This window comes from Heterodontus francisci, chromosome 13 (assembly GCF_036365525.1).
Source record: "Heterodontus francisci isolate sHetFra1 chromosome 13, sHetFra1.hap1, whole genome shotgun sequence".
NCBI classification, from domain to species: Eukaryota; Metazoa; Chordata; class Chondrichthyes; order Heterodontiformes; family Heterodontidae; genus Heterodontus; species Heterodontus francisci.
In genome coordinates this window covers 23,708,620-23,735,860 of record NC_090383.1, presented here as the reverse complement: position 1 = coordinate 23,735,860, position 27,241 = coordinate 23,708,620, and the positions used below count along the sequence as shown (strand labels likewise).

The window sequence follows — 27,241 nt, the reverse complement described above, 5'->3', positions numbered from 1 at the left end:
CAATTCGCCAAATTGCCCTGGAACCCATGGGCTATTAACTTCTTAACCAATCTCCCACATGGGACCTTATCAAAAGCCATACTTAAGTCCAAGTAGACTACATCAACTGCTTTACTCTCATCTACCCACTTAGTCACCTCCTCGAAAAATTCAATCAAGTTTGCCAGACATGATCGCCCCCTGACAAAGCCATGCTGACTATCCTTGATTAATCCCTGCCTCTCCAATTGGGAGATTAATCCTGTTCCTCAAATTTTTTCCAATAGTTTCCCTACCACTGATGTTAGACTCACCAGCCTGTAATTACCTGGTTTATCCCCGCTACCCTTCTTGAATAATGGTACCACATTAATTGGTGCTGTGTTGTTTAGGCTCCTATCAGATTGGCTGGAGCCAAAGACCCAGACTAAGTTACCTACTAACCAATCCATACAATTTTGTTTTATTCTTTCATGGGATGTGGACATCGCTAGCAAGGCCAGCATTTGTTGCCCATCCAGAATTGCCTTTGAGAAGATTGTGGCGAGCAACGCCTTCAAACGTTGCCGTCCATCTAGTTTTGCAGTCCAACAGTGCTGTTAGGAAGGGAGTTCCAGGATTTTGAACCAGCGACAGTGAAGGAACAGTGATATAGTTCCAAGTCAGGATGGTGTGTGGCTTGGAGGGGAACTTGCAGGTGGTGGTGTTCCATGTGAATGCTGACCTTGTCCTTCTAGGTGGTAGAGATCACGGGTTTGGAAGGTACTGTCGAAGGAGCCTTGGTGAGTTACCGCAGTGCAACTTGTACATGGTACACACAGCTATCACTATGCGTCAGTGGCAGAGGGAGTGAATGTTTAAGTGGGCGGATGGGGTGCCAATCAAGCAGACTGTTTTATCCTGGATGGTGTTGAGTTTCTTGAGTGCTTTTGGGACTGCATTCATCCAGGCAACTGGAGAGTATTTCATCACAGTCCTGACTTGTGTCTTGCAGATGGTGGACAGGCTTTGGGGAGTTAGGAGGTGAGTTACTGGCCACAGGACTCTGAGCCTCTGACCTGCTCTTGTAGCCATATTATTTATATGACTCCTCCAGTTCAGTTTCTGGTCAATGGTAACCCCTAGGATGTTGACAGTGGGGGATTCAGTGATAGTAATGCCATTGAATGTCAAGGGGAGATGGTTAGATTCTCTCCTGTTTGAGATGGTCATTGTCAGGCACTTGTATGGCACGAATGTTACTTGCCACTTATCAGCCCAAGCCTAACTGTGTCCAGGTCTTGCTGCAGATGGACACGGCCTGCTTCGATATCTGAGGAGGTACCAAATACTGTGCAATCACCAGCGCACATCCCCACTTCGGACCTTATGATGGAGGGAAGGTCATTGATGAAGCAGCTGAAGATGGTTGCGCCAAGGACACTACCCTGATGAACTCATGCAGTGATGTCATGGGACTGAGATGATTGGCCTCCAACAACCACAACCATCTTCCTTTGTGCTATGTATGACTCCAACCAGTAGTTTTCCCCCGATTCCCATTGAATTTAATGTTGCCAGAGCTCCTTGATGCCACACTCAGTCAAATGCAGCCTTGATGTCAAGATTAGTTACTCTCACCTGCCCTCTGACCTCAGCTCTCTTGTCCATGTTTGGATCAAGGCTGTAATGAGGTCAGGAGCCGAGTGGCCCTGGCAGAACATTCAGAGACCTCAGGAAAGGAAGAAAGTTAGTATCACATGGTCTGTTGTCAAATTTGAAGTATATTAAAAGGTATTCTTAGGTTGCCTAACATATTAAGGATGTGACAGGAATACCACATGCTTTGAATTGAAACTACATTAATATGAGAGAGACAATGGAGCTAAGAGAAAGTTTATTTGTTCCAGGAGTCAAGTGTTATTTTCAGCATCACATTCAAGTGACAATTTGTCACTGCCTCACATGCAGATTCATTCAAGAATTCTGATGAATCAGTTCAGTAGACAACACACCATCTTATATTAGTATTAGAAATGGGTGCCTATCAAGTACACTTCTTCAGGAGCTGCATGCATCAAAATCACTGTAAATATCCAGTTGGCCTGTGTGAACTGATCACTAAACTCAAGTTACAATACTTACCTCAATAAACAGACTTTTTGGAGGTTTCATATCTTGAGTTATGTCCAGCCCTTCATCTCCTCCAATGGACCTCATGTATGTGGCAAGTGACTTTTTGTACTGGTTGAACCATTCAGTCTGCAGTGAAGAAAGAATCAAAGCTAATGCAAAGGAATGCCGGAAACTGAATATTTCAAGGAATAGCAATGCTAAGAAGAAAACCTCAGGAAAACCACCCAGCAAAATGAATCCTTTGCACTCGGAATCCTCAAAAACCAACATTTGGACATTTTACTTGTTAAAAACAAAAACAAAACACCTTCTTAAACAAATCCAAAAGTTCTGCTTTGTGTCATTAGCTATTAGTGACAGACATTTAATTCATTCCTGAGATATGGGTGTCATAGAGTTATACAGCACAGAAACAGGCCCTCCAGCCCTCCGTGTCTGAACTGGCTATCAAGCACCTATCTATTCTAATCCCATTTTCCAGCATTTGGCTCATAGCCTTGTATGCTGTGGTGTTTCAAGTGTTCATCTAAATACTTCTTAAATGTTGTGAGGGTTCCTGCCTGTACCACCCCTTCAGGAAGTGTGTTCCAGATTCCAACCACCCTCTGGGTGAAAACATTTTTCTTCAAATCCCCTCTAAACCTCCTGCCCCTTACCTTAAATCTATGCCCCCGGTTATTGACCCCTCCGCTAAGGGAAAAAATTTCTTCCTATGTATCCTATCAATGCCCCTCATAATTTTGTATACCTCAATCAGGTCCCCCTTCAGCCTTCTCTGCTCTAAGGAAAACAACCCTAGCCTATCCAGCGCTGGCAAGGTAAGCATATATTGCCCAGCCCTAGCTGCCCTCAAGAAGGTGGTGGTGGACTTTTTTGAACTATTGCAAGTTTCTTTTTTGTAGTGGTTTGAGTGGCTTGCTTGGCCACCTCAGAGTCAACCATGTTGGTCATTGGTGTGGAACTGGAGTCACATATAGGCCTGACTGGGGAAGAATGCCAGGCTTCCTTTCCTAAAGTAAGAACATTAGTGAACCAGTTGGGTTTTACAACAATCCTGACAGCTACATGGTCACATGTTTCCTGGATTATTAGCCAAGGTCTCTGGATTACCTAAGATACCATCATTTCCCTTTATTAAAACTGAACAACAGGAATTTATATGGCACCTTTAATGTAGTAAAATGTCATCAGGCACTTCACAGAAGCAATTATCAAACAAAATTTGACACTGAGCCAAGTAAGGAGATATTAGGGCAGGTGATTAAAAGCTTGAAAGCTTAAACGTTTTTAAGGAGTGTATTGAAGAAGGTTGAGAGGGTAAGGAAAGAATTGCAGAACGTAGGGTCTAAGCAGCTCAATCATGGAGCGAAGAAAATAGAGGGTAAGCAAAAGGCCAGAATTGGTGGAATGCAGAGTTCTTGGAGGGCTGTAGAGTTGGAGGAGGTTACAGAGATATGGGGCTGGATCTTGTTCTCCCCCAGACGTCGGGTTCCATGGCAGAGGGACAGGAAGATGTCTCCGGATGAGGCCCATCACGGATCTCTGAGGGCCCAGTCCGATCCTCCCGGCGGGGGCCAGGCTCTGAGGCGGCCCCTCATCTCCGCTGCTGGGTGACGGGGCCCATAATTTAAATATTCAAATTAATATATACTTACCTGAGACCTTGAGGGCTTGCCACAATCTTTGGTGCGGCGGCCGGCACATCTGTGCCTTCAGATCCACGTATGGGGTAACGAGGCGCCACACTGGTGGGAGGGGGAGGAGGAGGTAGATTTGACAGTGCGGGGGGTGGGGGCAAATACACGTAATGGGTATAGGGGATGGTGGGAAGGATTGAACTGTAAATTTCGTGCAGTTAGAGGGGTTAAAGGTCAGATGTTAAGAAGTTCTTTTGGGTGGGGGGGGGGGGAGGGAAAATAGTGCTGAAGATCACAGTGGCTCTTTCGCCTGTGGCCTGCTGCAGGGCTCTTAAAATCCAGCCCATGGAGAGGTAAGCCATGGATGGATTTGAAAACAAGGCTGAGAATTTAAAATCAAGCCATTGACGGACCGGAAGTCAACGTAGGTCAGACAGCACAGGGTGATGGGTGAACAGAGTTTGGTGCAAGTTTGGATACAGGCAGCAGAGCTTTGGATGAGCTCAAGTTTATGGTCCGTGCAAGGTGGTAAGATGGTCCAGCAGAGCATTGGAATAGTTGAGTTTAATGGTAACAATGGTATGGATGAGGTTTCAGCAGCAGAAGAGATGGGCTAAGGTGAAAAGTGGGCGATTTTGGTGATGGGTGATGGAGGAGATATGGGGTTGGAAACTCAGCTTAGGATCATATAGGATGCCAAGGTTGCAAGCAGTCTAGTTCAACCTCACTGGTTTGTGTCAGGACCTTTTAACTGTGTGACACTTTTGTAGTGTAAAATACATAGGAATTGTTTAAAGCACTACCCAAAGAACATGGCAGCACCTATAGTACTGGACACCCATTCAGGAGAACCAAAACATGAAATGACAAAATAAACCTACACTTGAATTCTCTCATTCAGCAGATTTTACTACCTGTTGTTGTTCTTCCCTAGTCGCTACAGAGAGCACTGTGGGGTGTATTAGGGAGGAAAGACATCTGATGGTCACTACTACCCATGCTACAGTTATCTGGTCAATGATGATTATGAATAGTTCTTTCTTTAAATCCCCCAGGTGTTTTTGTACTTTTATTTTAAAAGATTTATACCAAGTGAAAAATAGGAGATGGGGTTCATCAACCAAGCTTTTGGTCGCCTAAAATGGCTCAGCATAACATTAAAATGTCCTGGGATAAGGGAAACGGAACTACAGTAAATAGCTATGATGTGTAGAATGGCTTCCTATTTTGAAATATCCATGGATTCATGAAAAAGCAAAGTTACATTACAGAGGTACACTAAAAGTTCCTAGGAGGATAGAGAGCTGGATGGGCTGAATGGCTTTTCCTCATTCACACATTTTTAGGTTCGGTTTTAAAGCAGTCTTACCTCCTCAGCAGCAAAGTGGAATCGGATTCCTGATGGTAGAACACTTCCATATTCCCACCGCAATGATCGAATCCGCAATAAACGGTCATATCTGTTGACGAGAAAACAGGCTCATAAGTCTTTTAGCTCAATCCCTTTCCTCTAGTTTTTTCCCCCTTTACATTTAAAAAAAAAAATCATTATTGGGATGTGGGCATCACTGGCAAGACCAGCATTTATTGTCCACCCCAACTGCCCTCGAGGTGGTAGTGTCCTCTTTAATTGCAGCAGACCTCATAGCGTAGATGCATCCACAGTGCTGTTCGGGAGTTCAAGGACTTTGACCCAGTGACAGTGAAGGAACAGGGATATATTTCCATGTCAGGACGGCGTGTGACTTGGAGGAAAACTTGCAGGTGGTGGTGGCCCCATGTGTCTGCTGCCATTGGCCTTCTAGGTAGAGGTTGTGGGTTAGGAAGGTGCTGCCCAAGAAATCTTGGCGAGTTGCTGCAGTGCATCTTGTAGATGGTACACATTGCTGCCAGTGGTGGAGAAAGTGAAATTTTAAGGTGATGGATGCAATACTAATCAAGTGGGCTGCTTTGTCCTGGATGGTTTTGAACTTCTTGAGTGTTGTTGGAGCTGCATTCATTCAGGCAACTGGGATCACACTCCTGACTTGTGCCTTGTAGATGGTGGACAGGCTTTGGGGGAGTCAAGAGGTGAGTTACTCACCGCAGAATTCAGAGTCTCTGACCTGCTCTTGCTGCTCCAGCATTTATATGGCTCATTCAGTTAAGTTTCTGGTCAATAGTGACTCCCAGGATGTTGATGGTTGGGAATTCAGCGATGGTAATGCTGTTGAATGTCAGGGAGAGATGGTTACTGCCTGGCACTTATATGGCACAAATGTTACTTGCCACTTATCAGCCTAAGCCTGAACGTTGATCTTATTTCTGCTCTTTGGAAGGCACCTATTCATACTAACGCCCACAGACCTAGGCCCTCCACATCTCGCTCTTCTAACTGCAGTGGATATTGGCAGGTTATTTAACTGGGGGTCTTGATCCTGTGCTTGCCTGACAGCAGCACACAAACGCCCCCAGACCAATCAGTGGATTATAGTCTAGTTAATTCCCACCCCCCCCCCACCTTTTTCCAGAAACATTGGGCTGAATTTTACGAGTTCCTCGACATTGGGGGTCATGGGGGGGGGGGGGGGGGGGGCCAGTAAAATTCTGTAGGGAGAAGTCCGCCTTGACCCCTGACTTTGATAACGCCGGATGGTAGTGGCGGCAGCGAGGCCTCAGTGCCGCCCCCCCGCCCACTGGTGGGGCCTTCATCTAAATATTTAAATGAACATTAATTAAATGCAAATTAACATACCTTCCGCTGGCGGCCATCCCACGCCGATTTCACGGCCAACTGGCCAAGACTTGCGCGCCTTCGGAACTCTGTTGGAGTTCCGAGGTGAGACACTGGTGGGGAGGGGAGAGGAATAAAATTATCAGGGCGAGAAGGGTTGGGGAGCAGGGAAAATTATACCTATCGGTTGTGGGGATGGTGGGAAGGGGTTGAAGGGCAAAAGTGAAGAGGCTGGGGGGAGCGGAGTTCGTGCTGGGAGTAAAATACATTGCAAACAGAACAGACAGTAAATACACCATTGCGGAGGTTGGGAAAGGGCCTGTATGTTTTAATTTTTTATTTGAAATAAAAAATTTTCCAACACCACTTTAAATATTTAGATTTACCTGAAGGGCTTGTAACCCTTTAAAAATGGCGCTAGACGCCGTTGCCGGAGACGCGGCAACCACCCCCTCTATGTCATTGGGGGCGTTCGCTCCGCCTCCTTCATTTAGATCAGCCCCCCTCCACATAATATCTTGGGGGCTGTGTGGCTGCACTTCCATGTCGGAAGGCCGCCGCTTTCACAGTGCACTGATACAATTCAGCCCATTGATGCCAACTGAAACATCTCACTGCTATCTTGAAGTCTGGTTTGCTCCTCCCCATCTCTAACCTGATACAGCCCTACAATTCTAGGTTCCTTCAACTCTGGCCTCTTGGGCAACCCCCAGTTCCTATGCCCCACCATTGGTGACTGTACCTTCAGCTGCCTAGGCCCAAAGCTTTGGAATTCCCTCCCTAAACCTCTCCGCCTCTTTCCATCTTTAAGACATCCATAAAAACAGCTCTTTAACCAAGTGTCCCAAATCCTCCTTTCTTGGAAAATTTCTGTCTGATTACACTACTGTGAAGCACCTTGGTACATTTTACTATGTTAAACGGTGCTATAAAAATAAGAGTTGTTGCGGTTGGATTCTCTTGACAAGATTTTTAAAAAGGTAAAAATGATGGCATACAAACTTTTTAAAAGGTTTCAATTCAACAATGACACCTGAAAACAGCATATAAATTAGGTTGGCTCTGTATCTTCACCCATGTCCTTTGAATGAACATTACCTGGCAATAGAAGAGCATGCCAGGAACAGCACCAGGTGTACCTAAAAGAGGTGCCGGATGATGAAACTACAACTCAGGACTAAATACATGTTAAACAGCGGATGCAGCATGATATAGACAGAACTAAGCGATCCCACAACCAATGGATCAGAGCAAAGCTCTGCAGACCTGCCAGTCATGAATCATGGACAATTAAAACAACCAACAGAAGACTCCATGAACGTCATGATCCTCAATGATGGCAGAGCCCAGCATGTCACCGCTAAAGACAAAATCAAATGTGCAAACATCTTCAGCCAGAAATGCCGAGTGGATGATCCATCTCGGTCAGCTCCTGTGGTCCCCATCACAGATGCAAGAATTCAGGCAATACAATTCACTCCACGTGATATCAGAAATGGCTGAATGCACTGCATACAGCAAAGGCCCTGACAACATCCCAGCCATAGTGCTGAGATGTCTGCGCTCCAGAACCAAGCTTTTAGCCAAGCTGTTTCAGTACAACTACAACACTGACATCTACCTGAAAATGGAAAATTGCAGGTATGTCCTGTCCACAAAATGCAGGACAAATCCACGCCGGCTAATTACAACCTACTCTCAATAATCGGCAAGGTGATGGAAGCTGATGTTGACAGTGTTATCAAAAGGCATTCATCAATAATTCGCCCACCAATTCTCAGTCTGGGCTCTGCCAGGACCACTCATTTCCAGAAGTCATTACACAGACTTGGCCATAACATAGACAAAAAGCTGAATTCCAGAGCTTGGGGGGGGGGGGGGGGAGAAAAGAGTGGGGAAGACTAATTGTCCTTGACATAAAGGCAGCATTTAACCAAGTGTGGCATCAAGGAGCCCTAGCAAAATTGAAGTCAATGGAAATCAAGGGAAAACTCTCCACCGGCTGGAGTCATATTTAACATAAAGGAAAATGGTGTGGTTGTTGGAGGTCAATCATCTCAGCCCCAGGACATCGCTGCAGGAGTTCCTTAGGGTAGTGCCCTAGGCCCAACCATCTTCACCTGCTTCATCAATGACCTCTCCTCCATCACAAAGGTCAGAAGTAGCGATGTTTGTTGATGATTGCAAAGTGTTCAGTTCCATTTGCAAATCAAATAATGAAGCAGTCTATGCCTGCATGCAGCAAGACCTAGACATGTTCAGGCTTGGACTGAAGTGACCAGTAACATTCATGTCACACAAGTGCCAGCCAATGACCATCTCCAACAAGATAGAGTCTGAACACCTCCCCTTGATAATCAACTGCATTACCATCACTGAATTCCCCTATCGTCAACATCCATTGACCAGAAACTTAACTTTGACCAGCCCATAGATACTGTGGTTACAAAAGCAGGTCAGAGGCTGGGAATTCTTACTTACCTCCTGACTCCCCAAAGCCTTTCCACCATCTACAAAGCACAAGTCAGGAGTATGATGGAATAGTCTCCATTTGCCTGGATGAGTGCAGCTCCAAATACACTCAAGAAGCATTCAGGACAAAGCAATCTGCTTGATTGGCATCCCTTCTACCAGCTTAAATATTCACTCCCTTCATCGCCGGTGCACCATGGCTGCAGTATGTATGATCTACATAATGCACTGCAGCAACTGGTCAAGACTTCTTCCACAGCACCTTCCAAACCCACAATCTCAACCTCTTAGGAGGGCAGCAGGTGCCTGGCAACACCGCCATCTCCTCCAAATCATGCATCATCCTGACTTGGAAGTATATTGCTGCTCCCTCAGTCTCTGGGTCAAAATCCTGGAACTCCCTCCCTAACAGCACTGTGAGTGTACCTACACCACATGGACTGCAGCATTTCAAGGAGACTCACCACCACCTTCTCAAGGGCAATTAGGGATGAGTAATAAATGCTAGCTTTGCCAGCAATGCACACAGCCCATGAACGAATAAAATAAAATGTACTTGTAAAGTTTGACTTGGTTACTCATATTTTTGATGGAGGCAGTTTAATCTATCTTGGGAAAGGAAAGATCGTGGGGCCCTTGTCCTGGTGTAGACAGGAACCCAGCTACCGTATGTAAAAGAAATTTGGATGAAAATTAAATGTATGGTTTCTGTGGCAGAACAGAGCTTTGAAAGTGGGGACTGTCCCAGGTTCAGCTGTTAAGTCTATGCTGAATTCACTGAAGTCAGCCATGCTCCCTAAAGTGAAGGAGGGGGAAAAAAAATCTAAGAAAGCTTTCCACCTTCACTACTAGAATAATACAGCAGAGAACGCTCTTATTTCCACTTTTACCAGTCATTTGCATCAGTTAATCAAGAACTCTGTGGTTCATATTCTCTCCTGTACAATATCCCACACCCCCCTATCCTGGCCATATTCTACTGACTCCCTGTATGTCACTGTCAATGTCTAGATTCTTTCATTGTTTCACTCCACCTCAATGATCTTCTGCAGTCCACAGCCTATACTCCTTCGACTCACAATTAGGATTTGTTCCCTACTCCAATGCTGAAGAATGATCTTACAGTCACTAATCCCAAATTCTCTCCTAAATCCATTCCACCTCGTTACTGTTTCTCCCTGCTTTCAACTCCCGTAAAATTCCATCTCTGGCCAGGTCTTTAGTGTATCCCCAAACTCTTTTTCCTGCTCAGTATTCATCCCTCAAAAAATACTACACATTCCTTTTATAAAGGGAGCTACATAAATGCCATTTTTGGCAGTGTTGGTACATGGAACTTTTATTAGGATGATACCAGAGAATGTCCCAACACATGTGCAACTGTACCTTAGCAAAAGCTACTTTCTAAAAAGAAAAATGGGGAAAGAAGGTGCTTTAAAATAACCTGTTGGAGGATGGCCCCTTTGTCACAGGTAGTATGACGCAATGAGCAGCTCAAAAAACAGTCACTAATTTAACCAAATTCAGATAGAATAAGTTAACATTTAAACACGTCAATCATTAATTGTGCAAATGAATAAAGTCAAATGGGAATATTTGGAGAGTAGCAGATATTTTACGTTGCCTTATATCTGGAACTAAAGTAGCAAGCTGTGCTATAATGATTTCCTTATAATTACAGATACAGATAAAAGCTTTGTTATCTGGCACATGCAGGACCCCAGAAGTGTCGGATAATCAAACCTTTCAGTTAGTCAAGAATTGTGCTATGTCCAGACTGGCCAAGAGGGTGTGTACTTACCAGTGCAATACAATATAAGAGTTTTAGTTTTAAGAGTAATTATTACATACAAAGTACAAGATGATGTACAATAGAGAAATCTTGAGACAGTAAAGATGAATAGAAATCCTGAGAAATGCCGAGTACATCTGACTGCACTCGGGAAAACTTGGCCCAGGAGAGCTTTGGGAGATGCCTGGAAGTGCTGGATGGATTCCGGTTACTACAATCGAGACTTATTTAGGGAGCTTTTAGAAATTCCAGACAAAAGAGCTTGTGGGTTGGTAAAGTGTCAGATAACAAAGCTTTTACGTACTTATATGGGGGAACTGAAGAATAGAAAACCAAAAATGCCAAGATTAAGCATACAATCACAAATCACAGGATCCCCCATTATAAGTAACACACTAACATACAGGTATGCTAAAATACAGCGTTTATTCCTCAGCAAACAGCAGTGACGAAACTTGATTGTTGGGATTAGATCTGTCCTTCCATCAGATTTAGCCTCATTTCTGCAAAAAAATGAAATAAGTATTTTACTGATTTGTTTTCATTACTGTCCTCATTTGCAACCTTTTTACCATTCGCCAACTAAACATTTTCTTCATTTTTTTATTCCAGAATAGAATGAGAAGCTTACTTCAAATGGAAGTGTTGAAAATGATAGTGGGGCAGCACAGAACTCTTAGATCTCCAAGCAATTTCAGCCAGCAGAGCAAGACTGTGATCTGGTGTCAAATTGCAAAACCTAAATTCTCCAGTGATCACTAGTTTTTCTCATTAAAAATGTTCTTGCCTTGTAGCCTTTCCACCCCATCCCATCCATGTGCCTATGCTGCCAGTCACTGGCAATACTACCATGGACACTAACCACCTCCTGCTATCCCAGCCAATTCCATCTGCACAGGTTGGATGTTGCATGCAACTTGGCCAGGTCAAAGTTGCTCACATATATCAAGGATTTACTTCAATAAACTAATAAAATTCAGTATAATTTAATGCTAGGGATTGCTACCAGGACCTATACTTGCTATATTTAATATAGAATTTACAGTACAGAAGGTCATTCGGCCCAAATGGTCTATGCAGGTGTTTAAGCAACAGATAAGCCTCCTCCCACCCTACTTCAGCCAACCGCATCAGCATAACCTCTGTTCCATTCCCCTCAATTACTTATTTAACTTCCCCTTACATGGGGTCAATGCTATTCATCACCTCAACTACTCCTTATGGCAGCAAATTTCACTTTCCAACTACCCTGAGTAAACGAGGGAATGGCACTAGCTGAGTTGCTCATTTGGAGGCAGTACAGACATGATGGGCCAAATGGCCTCCTTCTGTGCTGTAATAATTCAGTGATTCTGTGAAGTTTCTCCCAAATTCCTTATTAGATTTATTGATGCCTATTTCATCTTTATGGCCCCTAGAAACATCAAGACTCAACTGAATTATTGTATCCAGTGCAGCACTATTTATTTTTAATTGTAGATTTCCCAATGTAGAATGTTTTGAGCGGCTATCAAAAAAGAAACACTTGAATTTATATAGTCTCTTTCACGACCATCGGACGTCTCAAAGCATTTTACAGTCAACGTAGTACTTTTGAAATGTTGTCACTGTTGTAATGTAAGAAACATGACAACCAATTTGCGTACAGTAAGCTCCCACAAACAACAAAGTGATAGTGACCAGAAAATCTGTTTTTGTGGTGTTGATTGAGGGACAACTATTAATCAAGACACCAGGGTACTCCCCTGCTCTACTTCAAAACAGTGTCATGGATTCTTTTACATCGACCCGAGGGGGCAGATGGGGCCTCAGTTTGACGTATCATCCAAAAGAAGGCACCTCCGGCAGTGCAGCACTCCCTCAGTACTGCGCTGGAGTATCAGCCTTGATTGTTGTGCTCAAGATCTGGAGTAAGTTGAACCCAGAAACTTCTGTCTCAGAGGTAAATGCTACCAATTGAGCCACAGCTGACACTTATAAAGACAATTAAAATTACATTTACGGTTCAGTAACATGTTTCAAGTGCTCAAGGACCGTTGCCAAATTAAAACACTGCCTGATTTATACTATAATTGTTCCAGCAAAGTCCCCCCAGTGACAGTGGCAGGTGAAGGTCAGAGTAAAATATTTATTCACCAGTCTCAGCACAATCCTGGGCTGCAGTTAAACACATAGAGCTTGAAAATGTCACTTACTGTAGTGACTACTCCTCAGTTAATGTGGAGCAAAGCCAAGTGCTTTACTTACCCCCAACGGTGGAGCTTCATGCTATCTAGATTAAGCATTGCGATCAAAATGATCATAATCAAATGAAATAAATTTCAGAGCTGGTCCTTCAAAACATACAATGAGGTTCAACTACTTAAGAGTTTACAGAGTACAAACATGAAGAAACTATCAAATATTTAAAAAAAAATCTGTCAACTATAGTAATAAGCAAGGATCATTGGTCGAACAATTCAAATTCTGTTTTTATTACAGGAAGGTTCCAAAATTTTTACCATTGATGCCATTTGAAGCGCCTCACTGCCATCTTGAAGTCTGGTTTACTCCTCCCATCTCTGTAACCTGATCCAGCCAGACAATTCTGCATTCCTCCAACTCTGGCCTCTTGGCCAACCCCCAATTCCTATGCTCTGCCATTGGTGACTGTACCTTCAGCTGTCCAGGCCTGAAGCTTTGGAATTCCCTCCCTAAACCTCTCTGCCTCTTTCCATCTTTAAGATATCCTTAAAAACTTAACTCTTTAACCAAGTGTCCAAAATCCTCCTTTTTTGGGAAATTTCTGTCTGATTACACTACTGTGAAGCACCTTGGTACATTTTACTATGTTAAAAGACGCTATAAAAATACTAGTTATTGCTGTTGGATTCTCTTGACAAGATTATTAAAAAGGTAAAAAATTATGGCATACAAACTTTTAAAAAAGTTTCAATTCAACAGTGACACCTGAAAACAGCATATAAATTAGGTTGGCTCTGTATCTTCACCTATGTCCTTTGAATGAATATTACCTAGCAATAGAAGAGCATGCCTGAACAGCACCAGGTGTACCTAAAAGAGGTGCCGAATGATGAAGCTACAACTCAGGATTAAATACATGTTAAACAACGGATGCAGCATGATATAGACAGAACTGAGCGATCCCACAACCAACGGATCAAATCAAAACTTGAAGAAACTATCAAATATTAAAAAAAATCTGTCAAACTATAGTAAGGTGCTAACAAGCAAGGATCATTTGTTGAACAATTCAAATTCTGTTTTTATTACAGGAAGGTTCCAAACCTTTTAATGCTGTTTTGGGGATCAAATCCTGCAACTTCATCTGTTTTTTGACGAAAACATTAGTTGCCTTATGGACTGACAGTTTTAAAAAAAAACACTCCGAGTCTGCTCACAATGCTCATTTATTGTCCCCAGTAACACAAATTATTGAGAAAGTAGATACAGAGCAGTTATGTTGTCTTGTGACCCGAATATTTTGATCATGCCTGAAAAATAAACTTCGACCTTTGTACATAAACCATGATTAGAAACCAAGTATTCATCATCACAAATCAACTTGGCCCGTGAATAGTTTGGGAGCAAATTTTAGTTAAAAATCAGGCTAGGTACATTGAGAACATAGCACCAATTAAAATGTAAACAGTCAATTGGGGCAATAACATTGATTTGATGATGACAGCACAGTCTTTCAGAACGATTCCAGTTCGTGTCTCATGGATACGCAGATAGCTTATAAACCTACCATAAATGCTGAGATTTAAGTTTAACACAAAAACTCAAGTCAAAGTGACTGCTGGTGCTGAGAGCTAAGATGATAGTGTGGATTTTAAGGCGTAGATTTGTTGTATTCTGAAAAACTAGTTCCCATTATTCACTGAAAAACATGTCACCTCTAGCCAATAATTTTGTATGTCTGGATATTTACACAAGAAGAAGAAATAGATATTTATATGGTGTGGATTTTGCCTCTCAGAATCCAATCTGTTCCTGCTGACCAGGTCATGTGAATTTATGTTAAGCTATCACATATGCATCAAATCATTGAATGGACCCTGGGATTGCTGCAGTGTTCCAGTGAACATCAACGCAAGCTCGAGGAACAGCATCTCATTTACCGATTAGGCACACTACAGCCTGCCGGACTGAACATTGAGTTCAATAATTTCAGAGCATGACAGGCCCCCCACTTTACTTTTATTTTCAGTTATTTTTTTCTTTTTCCTTTTTAAAAAATTTTTTTTGTGTTTGTTTTATTTTATTTCATTTTAGTTTGTTCAGTTTGCTTACCCACTGTTTTTTTCATGTTTGTACTTGCGGCTGTTTAATTTTCAGTCCGTTAACACCCTTTCTGTACTAATGCTTTGTCTTTCAACACACCATTAACATATCTTTGCTCCATGACCTTCTGGTCTATTCTGTGACCTCGTCCTATCTACACCTTCTCCTTTGTTATCTCTTGCCCCACCCCCACTTGCTTATAACCTTTTACATTTCTAATATTTGCCAGTTCTGAAGGGTCACTGACCTGAAACGTTAACTCTGCTTCTCTCTCCACAGATGCTGTCAGACCTGCTGAGTATTTCCAGCATTTCTTGTTTTTATTTCAGATTTCCCGCATCCGCAGTATTTTGCTTTTAATCATTGAATGGACCCTTTTGGATCAATGAATTTTAATTGTCCTATTTTCTGATTAATTTAAAAAAGGAATTTTAATGGATTAAACCAGGACATTGATCAGATCTGTAGACTTAAATAATTCATGCTGACTGGGGCAAGTTCTCAGTGCTGGACAAAAAGAGAAAGGAGAGCACGGTTGCTGTGTATTATTCAGGACTTAGTTTAACAGCATTGATGGATGATTCAATTTTTTCAGTCAGTGAAAAGGATTATTAACCTCCTTATAAGCATTGTTCATTACATTGACTTTTAATATTTGGAATTAATAGCATTACTAAATTTACTTTTTGATGCAACTTTAGCTATTTCCATTCCTTTCATTTGCAAAGGAAACTCTGGTCGAGGTTTACATTCTGCCAATTTGAAGAATGGTTTTATAGTGTGAAATCAGTCAATCCAGTAAAATTACTGAAAGTACAGGTAGCTGGTAATCTTTCAAGTCACACAAATTCTGCCAGGGGAGATTTCTGGAAAGGTACAGGTTCTAGCTCGTAGGAGACATGAAGCTGCCGTTGAATTTGTTGAGAACCAGTTGTACTGTCATTTTCATGGATTATCCTGTGTTATATTTGGAAAGTTAATCTGCTCTCCAGCAGGCAAACCAGCGCATAAAATACTCCAAAAAAAAACTTACACATCAGTTTGGTTCTGTTCATACAAAGCTTTCATCTCTTCAAGGACTTGTCTGATACCATCCTCCTACAAGGAATAGATTTCATTCGAATAAACCAGAAATTTCTACAGTACATTTTACATATTTAAATCAGATGTCATAATCTAATAAAAACATGAGATAGATAGAATTTACAGAACAGAACAGGCCATTCGATCATATTGGTCAATGCCGGTGTTTCTGCTCCACCTTCCCTACTTCACTGAACATTTTCAGCATATCATTTTATTTCTTTCTCCCTCATGTACCTATCTAGCTTTCCCTTAAACGCACAACTTAAAATCCTCAGACTGCCACGGTTGAAATTGAACTCACTTTCACTGGATTACTAGTCCAGTAACATGATGACAATACCACTGTAATCTCTCCATATAGCCTTACCCCAATATATTTCAGTGCTATTTCTTCATGTTTGAAAGTCCTGGCAAGGACAACAGTGAATAGTCAAATTGTTTTACACACCACAATCCAGAATCACAGAATTGTTACAGCACAGAAGGAGGCCATTTGGCCGGTCGTGTCTGCGCCAGTTCTCCGAAAGAGCAGTTTACCTAGTGCCACTCCCCGGCCTCTCCCTGTAGCCCTGCACATTTTTTCCTTTCAGATAACAATACACTTCCCTCTTGAATGCCTTGACCGCAAGCTCAGATAGTATATTCCAGATCCGAACCACTCACTGTGTGAAAATGTTTTTCCTCATGTCACATAAGAACATACGAATTAGGAGTTAGGAGTAGGCCACTCGGCCTCTCGAGCCTGCTCTGCCATTCAACAAAGTCATCGTTAATCTGATAGTAACCTCAACTCCACATTCCCGCCTACCCCCAATAACCTTTCACCCCCTTGCTCATCAAGAATCTATCTACCTCTGCCTTAAAAATATTCAAAGACTCTGCTGCCACCGCCTTTTGAGGAAGAGAGTTCCAAAGACTCACGACCTTCAGAGAAAAAAATTCTCATCTCGGTCTTAAATGGGTGAGTCCTTATTTTTAAACAGTGACCCCTAGTTCTAGATTCTCCCACAAGAGGAAACATCCTTTCCACATGCACCCTGTCAAGACTCCTCAGGATCTTCAATCAAGTTGCCTCTGACTCTTCTGAACTCCAGTGGATATAAGCCTAGCCTGTCCGACCTTTCCTCAAAAGACAACCTGCCCATTCCAGGTATAGGTCTAGTTAACCTTCTCTGAACTGCTTCCAACGCTTTTACATCCTTCCTTAAATAAGGAGACCAATACTGTACACAGTACTCCAGATATGATCTCACCAATGCCCTGTATAACTGAAGCATAACCTTCCTACTTTAGTATTCAGTTCCCTTTGGAATAAACGACAACATTCTATTAGCTTTCCTAATTACTTGCAGTACCCGTCACCATTGCTTCTTTTGCCAACTCCCTTAAATCTGTGCCGTCTTGTTCTCCACCCCTCCACTAATGTGAACAGTTTTTCCTTATCTACCCTGTCCAGTCCCCTCGTGATTTTGAATACCTTTAGTGAATCTCCTCTCAAGCTTAAAATAAAAGCAAATACTGAGGATGCTGGAAATCTGAAATAAAAACGTTAACTCTCTCCAGATGCTGCCAGACCTGCTGAGTATTTCCAGCACTTCTTGTTTTTACTCCTCTCAACCTTCTCTTCTCTAAAGAAAACAGTTCTAACTTCTCCAATCCACGCAACTAAAGACCCTCATCCCTGGAACCGTGCCTGTGAACCTTTCCTGCACTCTCTCCAATGCCTTACATCTTTCCTAAAGTGTGATACCTAGAAATGGACACAATATTCCAATTGAGGTCGAACCGGTGTTCCACACAAGTTTAACATAACTTATCTTTCACCACACCATTAACATAACCTTTGCTCTATGACCTTCTGGTCAGTTATTCTCTGTGACCTTGTCTTATCAACACCTCCTCTTTTGTTATCTCTTGCCCCACCCCGCTTTACTTGCTTAAAACCTTTTAATTTTCTAGTATTTGCCAGTTCTGATGAAGGGTCACTGACCTGAAATATTAACTCTGCTTCACTCTCCACAGATTCTGCAAGACCTGCTGAGTATATCCAACATTTCTTGTTTTTATTTAATATAATTTCCTTGCTTTTGAACTCTAATGAAGCTCAGGATGGTATGTTCTGTTAACCGCTCTCTCAACCTGTCCTGCCACTTTCAATGATTGATGCACATGTACACGCAGGGCCATCTGCTCCTGCAACCCCTTTAGAATTGCACCCTTTGTTTTATACGGTTTCTCCGCGTTCTTCTTACCAAATGAATCACTTCACACTTCTCTGCATAAATTTCATCTGCCACTGGACGCCTATTCCACCAACCTGTCTATGTCCTTTTGAAGTTCTACACGATTTTCACAGTTCACATTATTTCCAAGCTTTGCACCATCTGCAAATTTTGAAATTGTGCCCTGTACACTAAGGTCTAGGCCATTAATATATATCAGAAACAACAAGGGTCCTAACACCGACCCTTGGGGAACTCCACTACAAACCTTCCTCCGGTCCAAAAAACATTAATTAACCACTACTCTCTAATTCCTGTCACTCAGTCAATTTCGTACCCATGTTGCTACTGTCCCTTTTATTCCAGTCAATGAAAAAAAACAAAATTGCAGGGTGCAGAACAGGTTGCTGATTTGCTATTGCCTGTTTTAAGCTACCACCCAAGGCCAAGTTCATTCCAATGAATGTAAAAACACTAAGTCCTACATGATCATTCGGTGGAAAAAGAACTTACTTCAATTTATCTTCAAGTACAATCATTTTCTCTCCAAATGCTGAATTCTTACTGGAGTAGAGCTCCACAAGCATTAAGTGGCCTCTCACAGTTCACCCAAGTGACCATTACTGTTAGACCCTCATCAAGTTTGCGAACCTGTTTGCAAAGACATTCACACCCAAATCCGATCCTGTCTATATCCTAAATCCATAAATGGATTTCAAGCAATGGTGACTAAATTCTGATTAGCATCAGATATTCTGGCTGATTTGCTTTCTCTAAACTAGGGCAATTTTAGTCTCCACGTTGCCACTTTTGACTACTCAGGTAACTCAGCACAGACCAGTGAGCTTGCGGATTTGCATAATTCAGCTGTATTGTGGAAAAACTCACCAAATCAATGACATGTCACAACAACTGCATCTATACCACCTTTAACATAGGAAAATGCCCCAAGATGCTTCACAGGAGCATTATCAAACACAACACTGAGGCACAATGAGATATTAGGACAGGTGACCAAAGGCTTGGCCACAGAGGGAGGTTTTGAGGAGAGAGATGGGTAGAGAGATCAAGAGGTTTAGGCAGGGAATTCCAAAGCTTAGGCCTCAGCAGCTGAAAGCATGGCTATCAATGGTCGAGTGTTGAAAATCAGGGATGCAGAAATTTCAGAAGCTGGTTAAAGATAGGGAGGGGTGAAGCCATTGATGGATTTGTAAACAATGATGAAAATGTTAAAAAAAAGATACGTTCCTGGACCGGGAACCAATATAGGTCAGTGACTAGAAGTGGGTGATGGATGACAGGACTCTGAGTTAGTATATGGGCAGCAGAGTTTTGGATGAGCTTGTTTACAGAGGGTGCAAGATTTAAACTAGATAAAGACAAACAGAAAATGCTGTAAACATTCACCAGGGAAATATCTGCAAACAGAACAGATAAGTTAACAATTCAAATGTAGACCCTTCAGAACTGTTTCAATGAATGAAATATTAACCATCTATTTTCTTCACAGATGCTCACTGTTGAATGTTTCTAGTAGTCTTTTTGTTTCCGGTACCCTGCAGATGGTGTTTTCTCTTTTTAAAAAAACAAACAAGATAAGCAGTCCATTTTGTAGAAAAATATTGAATAAAAGAAACAATAATAGACCAGAAACAGTCTCAATATAAATACCAAGGGCATAATGCAAGAATACTGAGAACCCAATTCTGCAGCCAGAAAATTCAATCTGAAAACTGATAATTGCATTGCTCACCGTGGCCTATCATTCACTTTGTAACTGTTTATTACAAATTATCAATCTTTGTTCAAGAGATATGACATTGGTCAGAGTTTATTAAACTTGCATTCCATGGCGTTCAGATTTAAGGGATCACAAAACCCCTCATTCCAGAGCTTTGGGTTCAACTTTTGTGTTATACTTCTTCCAATCCAGTTCTTTTGCCTTGGTGTAAGAAGTCTTAAAAACTTTAGGTTGTGAACAGTCAATAATATAAAGTGATAATGGCAGTGGACTTCAAGACAGTGGGGCAGCTTGAACAGGCCAATAAGAATGATTATTTTTAAATAAAACAAGTTTTGATAAATCATTGAAACTGCAGTGTTAATCAAAATACTGGTTGGATGGAGATTTAAAACTTTGATACAAGAAAGGGCAATAAGAACATAAAGATAGGAGAAAAGTTCAGAGGAAGGGGAGCTTCAAAGCTAGCATTTTAATAGATCAAAACTCCACAGGTCAGGCCACACTGCACCACTATTACAACTGGGCCAAGTAGATTTTCATTTTTGTTCAACAGGTTAATAGTTAGGAGATTAATTTTGGGTGATTGAAAGGCACAGCAAGTTAGAATCTTTTTGCCTCAGATCTGCTTCAGGTTTAGCCTAGATAGATAGGATGAAAGTCTTTTGTGCTGCAGACGCGATATCTTGCTCTATCTAGTTGGGGTGTTCAGGCACTTTTATACTCACATGATAATTATTGGGGGAGAAAGACTATTCAGCCTATGTTATCTATCCAGAAAGACCATTGTGGCATCCAATTGTTTCTAAAATAATTCTAATGATTTTCATCTCAACTACTCTAATTGGAAACTCATTCCATATCTCAACCTTGTCTGCTGATGCAACACATCCAGCCAATGCAGTAAAACAATCAACAAAGCTAATAAAAAGGTTGAAGTTATTCTGTTTTGGTTGTTTTCAGAGAAAGTTATGTTCAAATTGTATTGTATTGATTACGCCATACCTGGAGTACTATGTTCACTTTTGGTCACAGACACAAGAGAGACATCTTAAGAGGTGAAGTGCAGAAATGAGTCACAAGGCTGATTACCAATGTTAGGGTTCTGAGCTATGAGGAAAGACTGGAAAATTTAAAATCAACAGTAGCTTTCAGAGTAGACATCTAAGAGATATTTTATAGCGGTATAAAAGATACTTACTATTTTTAAAAGGCATGTTCAGAAAGTTAATTAAAACGAAGTAGGGAAAAGCCACAATCATCGCTTAAAAGGCAAATTTAGGACTGATATCAGGTAGTTCTTCACATAGAGTGTGCAAAATACATGGAATGGACTTCCAGATGTAGTAGTAGAGGTAAAAGCTCAGGAATTATTTAACAGATTGTTGAATATTGTTTTGGGGGTAACTTTATCTTTCTGGATGGATGAATTAAAATAGGCCAAATAGCCATCCTCATCTGTACTGATGTTGTGACACAATGTGCGAAGTACTTCCTAATGTCAGTCCCATATATACTTTTCATCAGTCTTAATAGATACTCTTGTCATCCTGTTGCAATTCAGCAAGAACTGAGTGGATAAAAGCTAGGTTGGGAGTGGATGGACTGCGTTTGAAAAGAATCCAAGTGTGACATCACAGGAAAGCAGGTAAGTGATTGGTTGGAGATGCCAAGAAAACATGATATGCCAAATGAGATTAATTCATCAGTTCGAAACTTACATTAAACTTTTAATGGAAAAAAATTCTAGTTAACGTTAAAAAAAAAACCTGACAACCAAGATGGCCTTTACAACTTGCATCTGAAATACCAGGAGATCGAATTGGAGACACAAGTCTAACAAGAAGCCCAGCCAGGACAATGCTTTGGCTAACTGAGTAGATTATCCAGATCACCCTCGTTAGCAAGACATTCAAAGCCATCTCGAAGCATTTATGAATGGAGATGTCCCTCCAGGGGGCAAACACTGACAATACCACCTGAGGGGGGTTTTGGGTTTTAGACTTTGGACCTCATTAAAAACAAAAGGGGATTGAGAGAACCATGTGACCATCTCCCCAGGCTGTGTAAAACTGGGAGTTCTGTTACACACAAAAGAGACACACCGTAACAGATTATGCAGCAGCAGAGAAGGATGTGTACCTCCCTTTCTCTCTCTCTCCCTCTCTCTTCAGAAAACATCAAGTTTGAAAACCGTCTGTGACTATGGACCATCCAAGCCTACAGATTGCTAGAGACCAGGGGAAGACAGCCACCTGCAATTCAGCCTCCCAGAAAATCCTAAACCAAGCGGGCCAGCCACAAAGTGCACTTTGACCAGGCAAAGACTTCAAGAATACAACTCCAGCCAGAAGAGCACCAAATCATCCAACTGCAGACTCTGTATTTAACTTTTACTTATTCTGAACTTTAATCCAACCAAAAAACCTACTTTCCACTTTGTAATCTATTTTTGTTGTGTGTGTGTGACCCTTGTGTGAATGCACGCGTGAATGTGCAGCATATTTTTATTATTTTAGATTTTAGGGTTTAGCTTGATCAGTATTATAAAGTCACCTCTATCTTGTTTAAACTCAAGAAAACCTGTCCGATTGGTTCTTTCATAATCACATTAAACGTAAAAGGTAAAACACTCACTGAGGTGGTAAGCACAACCAGTTTAAAAATGGAATAAACCCTGCTGCGGTCAAATAAGAGGAACAGCAGAATCACAGAATAATACAGCGCAGAAGAGGCCCTTCAGCCCATCGAGTCTGCACCGATGCATTAAAGACACCTGACCTGTCTACCTAATCCCATTTGCCAGCACTTGGCCCAAAGCCTTGAATGTTATGACGTTCCAAATGCTCATTCAGGTACTTTTTAAAGGATATGAGGCAACCCGCCTCTGCCACCCTCCCAGGCAGTGCATTCCAGACTGTCACCACCCTCTGGGTAAAAAAAGTTCTTCCTCAAATCCCCCTCAAACCTCCTGCCCCTCACCTTAAACTTGTGTCCCCTAGTAACTGACCCTTCAACTAAGGGAAACAGCTGCTCCCTATCCACCCTGTCCATGCCCCTCATAATCTTGTACACCTCGATCAGGTCACCCCTCAGTCTTCTCTGCTCCAGCGAAAACAACCCAAGCCTATCCAACCTCTCTTCATAGCTTAAATGTTCCATCCCAGGCACCATCCTGGTGAATCGCCTCTGCACCCCCTCCAGTGCAATCACATCCTTCCTATAATGTGGCGACCAGAATTGCACACAGTACTCCAGCTGTGGCCTTACCAAAGTTCTATACAACTCCAACAGGGGTTACTGTGAGCGCCCCCCCCCTCCTCACCTGGTCATAACTGAGTATTTCTCTTTTAAAAAAATCTTTTTTCTTCTCTAAACTAGGTTTAAACCAGGAGCAGGACATTTAAAAATTTCAATCAGGCTAAGTATAACAGTAGGTGAATAAATAAGGGTATAATTAGCACAGAGCAAGTCTAGAGCAGTGGTTCTCAGTGTGGTCTGCGAGGATCCTCCAGGTGGTCTGCGGGCTGGTCCAAATACAAGTCACTGACACATTACACCATGGCCGAAGCCATACGAGAGAACAGGCCAGAACCCTCACCCCAACCACTCGCGTGACGTCCCACAACTAGAGCAGCTCCCACGAGCCGTCATAAGCAACAATGTAGTTTTATAAACAAGATTTGTGTTACTGTTACAGCATACAACCGCAAGATTGGATTTTCAACACGTTATGGGGCTGAAAACAACCGGCTGAACTTGGAGCCCGACATGAGACTGAAGCTCTCCAGTTTGGAACCAGATATCACCTCATTGGTGTCTCATTAAAAGCAGCAGCATTCTTCCCATTAATTCTGATTAGGTTTTTTGCAGTTGCAAGCGAAAGCAGGTAGGGTAGGACTGGTAGGTGGGTCACAGGGTCTTTTGCCCCACTTTTTTTATTCTTTCATGGGATTGATGGCAAGGCCAGCATTTGTTGCCATCCCTAATTGCCCTTGACAACTGAGTGGCTTGCTAGGTCATTTCAGAGGGCAGTTAAGAGTTAACCATATTGCTGTGGGTCTGGAGTCACATGTAAGCTAGACCGGGTAAGGACATTAGTGAACCAAATTTGTTATGACAATTGATGATAGTTTCAGTAATGGTGCCATGAAACTAGCTTTCAATTGATTGAATTTAAATTCCACCAGCTACTGTGGTGGGATTTGAACCCATGCTCGAGGATATTGGCCTAGGCCTCTGGATTACTAGCTCAGTTACAATACCACTACGCCACTGTCTCCCCCACCTAAGTGGTCCGCAGATGAAAAAGTTTGAGAACCACTGGTCTAGAGGCATGAATTCAAATTAATAGTTTAAACAAGGTACTAATGAGAATCTAAAAAAAGTTTTTTTTAAGATTATGGATGGGCAACTGAGACTTTTCTTGCAATTCATGCGCCATATGGAAACTTCAGGATACTTCACGTGTCTTGAGGGGCAGCTGGAGTCACTGTGGAGCATAAATGAGGCTGCGAGTTTCCTGGATGGTACGTTCCACGAGGTGGCCACCCACAAGCAGGATAGTAGATGGTTGTCCATCCAGAAGAGTAGGAAGAGGCAGGAAGTGCAGGAATTTTCAGAGTGTGTGCCACTCTCAAACCGGTACTCTGCATTGGAGACTGCTGGGAGTGATGACACCTTGAAGGAGTGCAGTCCACATCATGGCGGTAATGGATGAGGGATTGCACAGGGTGGAACAGCAAAGCTTATAGGAAGTTCCATAGTTCAGGGGAGGGAGGGGGGGGGGAACGAGGAGGGGGAACGAGGAGGGGGAACGAGGGAGGGAGGGAGGGAGGGAGAACGAGGGGGAACGAGGGAGGGAGGGAGAACGAGGGGGAACGAGGGGGAGGGAGGGAGGGAGGGAGGGAGGAGGAACGAGGGGGAGGGAGGGAGGGAGGGAGGAGGGGGAACGAGGGGGAGGGAGGGAGGGAGGGAGGAGGGGGAACGAGGGGGAACGAGGGGGAGGGAGGGAGGGAGGGAGGAGGGAGGGAGGGAGGAGGGGGAACGAGGGGGAGGGAGGGAGGGAGGGAGGAGGGGGAACGAGGGGGAACGAGGGAGGGAGGGAGGAGGGGGAACGAGGGGGAGGGAGGGAGGGGGAACGAGGGGGAGGGAGGGAGGGGGAACGAGGGGGAGGGAGGGAGGGAGGGAGGAGGGGGAACGAGGGGGAGGGAGGGAGGGAGGGAGGAGGGGGAACGAGGGGGAGGGAGGGAGGGAGGGAGGAGGGGGAACGAGGGGGAGGGAGGGAGGGAGGAGGGGGAACGAGGGGGAGGGAGGGAGGGAGGGAGGGAGGAGGGGGAACGAGGGGGAGGGAGGGAGGGAGGGAGGGAGGAGGGGGAACGAGGGGGAGGGAGGGAGGGAGGGAGGGAGGAGGGGGAACGAGGGGGAGGGAGGGAGGGAGGGAGGGAGGAGGGGGAACGAGGGGGAGGGAGGGAGGGAGGGAGGAGGGGGAACGAGGGGGAGGGAGGGAGGGAGGAGGGGGAACGAGGGGGAGGGAGGGAGGGAGGAGGGGGAACGAGGGGGAGGGGGAACGAGGGGGAGGGAGGGAGGAGGGGGAACGAGGGGGAACGAGGGGGAGGGAGGAGGGGGAACGAGGGGGAACGAGGGGGAGGGAGGAGGGGGAACGAGGGGGAACGAGGGGGAACGAGGGAGGAGGGGGAAACGAGGGGGAACGAGGGGGAGGGAGGGAGGGAGGGAGGGAGGGAAACGAGGGGGAACGAGGGGGAGGGAGGGAGGGAGGGAGGAGGGGGAACGAGGGGGAGGGAGGGAGGGAGGGAGGGAGGGAGGAGGGGGAACGAGGGGGAGGGAGGGAGGGAGGAGGGGGAACGAGGGGGAGGGAGGGAGGGAGGGAGGAGGGGGAACGAGGGGGAGGGAGGGAGGGAGGGGGAACGAGGGGGAGGGAGGGAGGGAGGAGGGGGAACGAGGGGGAGGGAGGGAGGGAGGAGGGGGAACGAGGGGGAGGGAGGGAGGGAGGAGGGGGAACGAGGGGGAGGGAGGGAGGGAGGGAGGGAGGGAGGAGGGGGAACGAGGGGGGAGGGAGGGAGGGAGGGAGGAGGGGGAACGAGGGGGAACGAGGGGGAGGGAGGGAGGAGGGGGAAACGAGGGGGAGGGAGGGAGGGAGGGAAACGAGGGGGAGGGAGGGGGAGGGAGGGAGGGAGGAGGGGGAACGAGGGGGAGGGAGGGAGGGAGGGGGGAGGGAGGAGGGGGAACGAGGGGGAGGGAGGGAGGGAGGGAGGAGGGGGAACGAGGGGGAGGGAGGGAGGGAGGGAGGGAGGAGGGGGAACGAGGGGGAGGGAGGGAGGGAGGGAGGAGGGGGAACGAGGGGGAGGGAGGGAGGGAGGAGGGGGAACGAGGGGGAACGAGGGGGAGGGAGGGAGGGAGGGAAACGAGGGGGAACGAGGGGGAGGGAGGGAGGGAGGAGGGGGAACGAGGGGGAGGGAGGGAGGGAGGAGGGGGAACGAGGGGGAGGGAGGGAGGGAGGAGGGGGAACGAGGGGGAGGGAGGGAGGGAGGAGGGGGAACGAGGGGGAGGGAGGGAGGGAGGAGGGGGAACGAGGGGGAGGGAGGGAGGGAGGAGGGGGAACGAGGGGGAGGGAGGGAGGGAGGAGGGGGAACGAGGGGGAGGGAGGGAGGGAGGAGGGGGAACGAGGGGGAGGGAGGGAGGGAGGAGGGGGAACGAGGGGGAGGGAGGGAGGGAGAACGAGGGGGAACGAGGGGGAGGGAGGGAGGGAGAACGAGGGGGAACGAGGGGGAGGGAGGGAGGGGGAACGAGGGGGAGGGAGGGAGGGAGGGAGGAGGGGGAACGAGGGGGAGGGAGGGAGGGAGGAGGGGGAACGAGGGGGGAGGGAGGGAGGGAGGGAGGAGGGGGAACGAGGGGGAACGAGGGGGAGGGAGGGAGGAGGGGGAACGAGGGGGAACGAGGGGGAGGGAGGGAGGAGGGGGAACGAGGGGGAACGAGGGGGAGGGAGGGAGGGAGGAGGGGGAACGAGGGGGAGGGAGGGAGGGAGGAGGGGGAACGAGGGGGGAGGGAGGGAGGGAGGGAGGAGGGGGAACGAGGGGGAACGAGGGGGAGGGAGGGAGGAGGGGGAACGAGGGGGAACGAGGGGGAGGGAGGGAGGAGGGGGAAACGAGGGGGAACGAGGGGGAGGGAGGGAGGGAG

General features: G+C 45.0%; 1 protein-coding gene across 1 annotated transcript in view; it reads right to left on the bottom strand.

Annotated features, from left to right (window-relative positions):
- The window catches only part of gins1 (GINS complex subunit 1 (Psf1 homolog)), a 28,208-nt gene extending 8,394 nt beyond the window's left edge, over positions 1-19,814 (bottom strand). The window contains exons 1-5 of the mRNA XM_068044526.1: positions 19,796-19,814; positions 16,029-16,093; positions 11,113-11,211; positions 5,101-5,191; positions 2,104-2,220 (exon numbers count right to left, since the gene is read on the bottom strand). Of these exons, the coding sequence (XP_067900627.1) occupies positions 2,104-2,220; positions 5,101-5,191; positions 11,113-11,211; positions 16,029-16,093; positions 19,796-19,798 (375 nt within the window). The 5' untranslated portion in view covers positions 19,799-19,814. The remainder of the gene's footprint in view (positions 1-2,103; positions 2,221-5,100; positions 5,192-11,112; positions 11,212-16,028; positions 16,094-19,795) is intronic.
- Between the last annotated feature and the right edge of the window lie 7,427 nt (positions 19,815-27,241).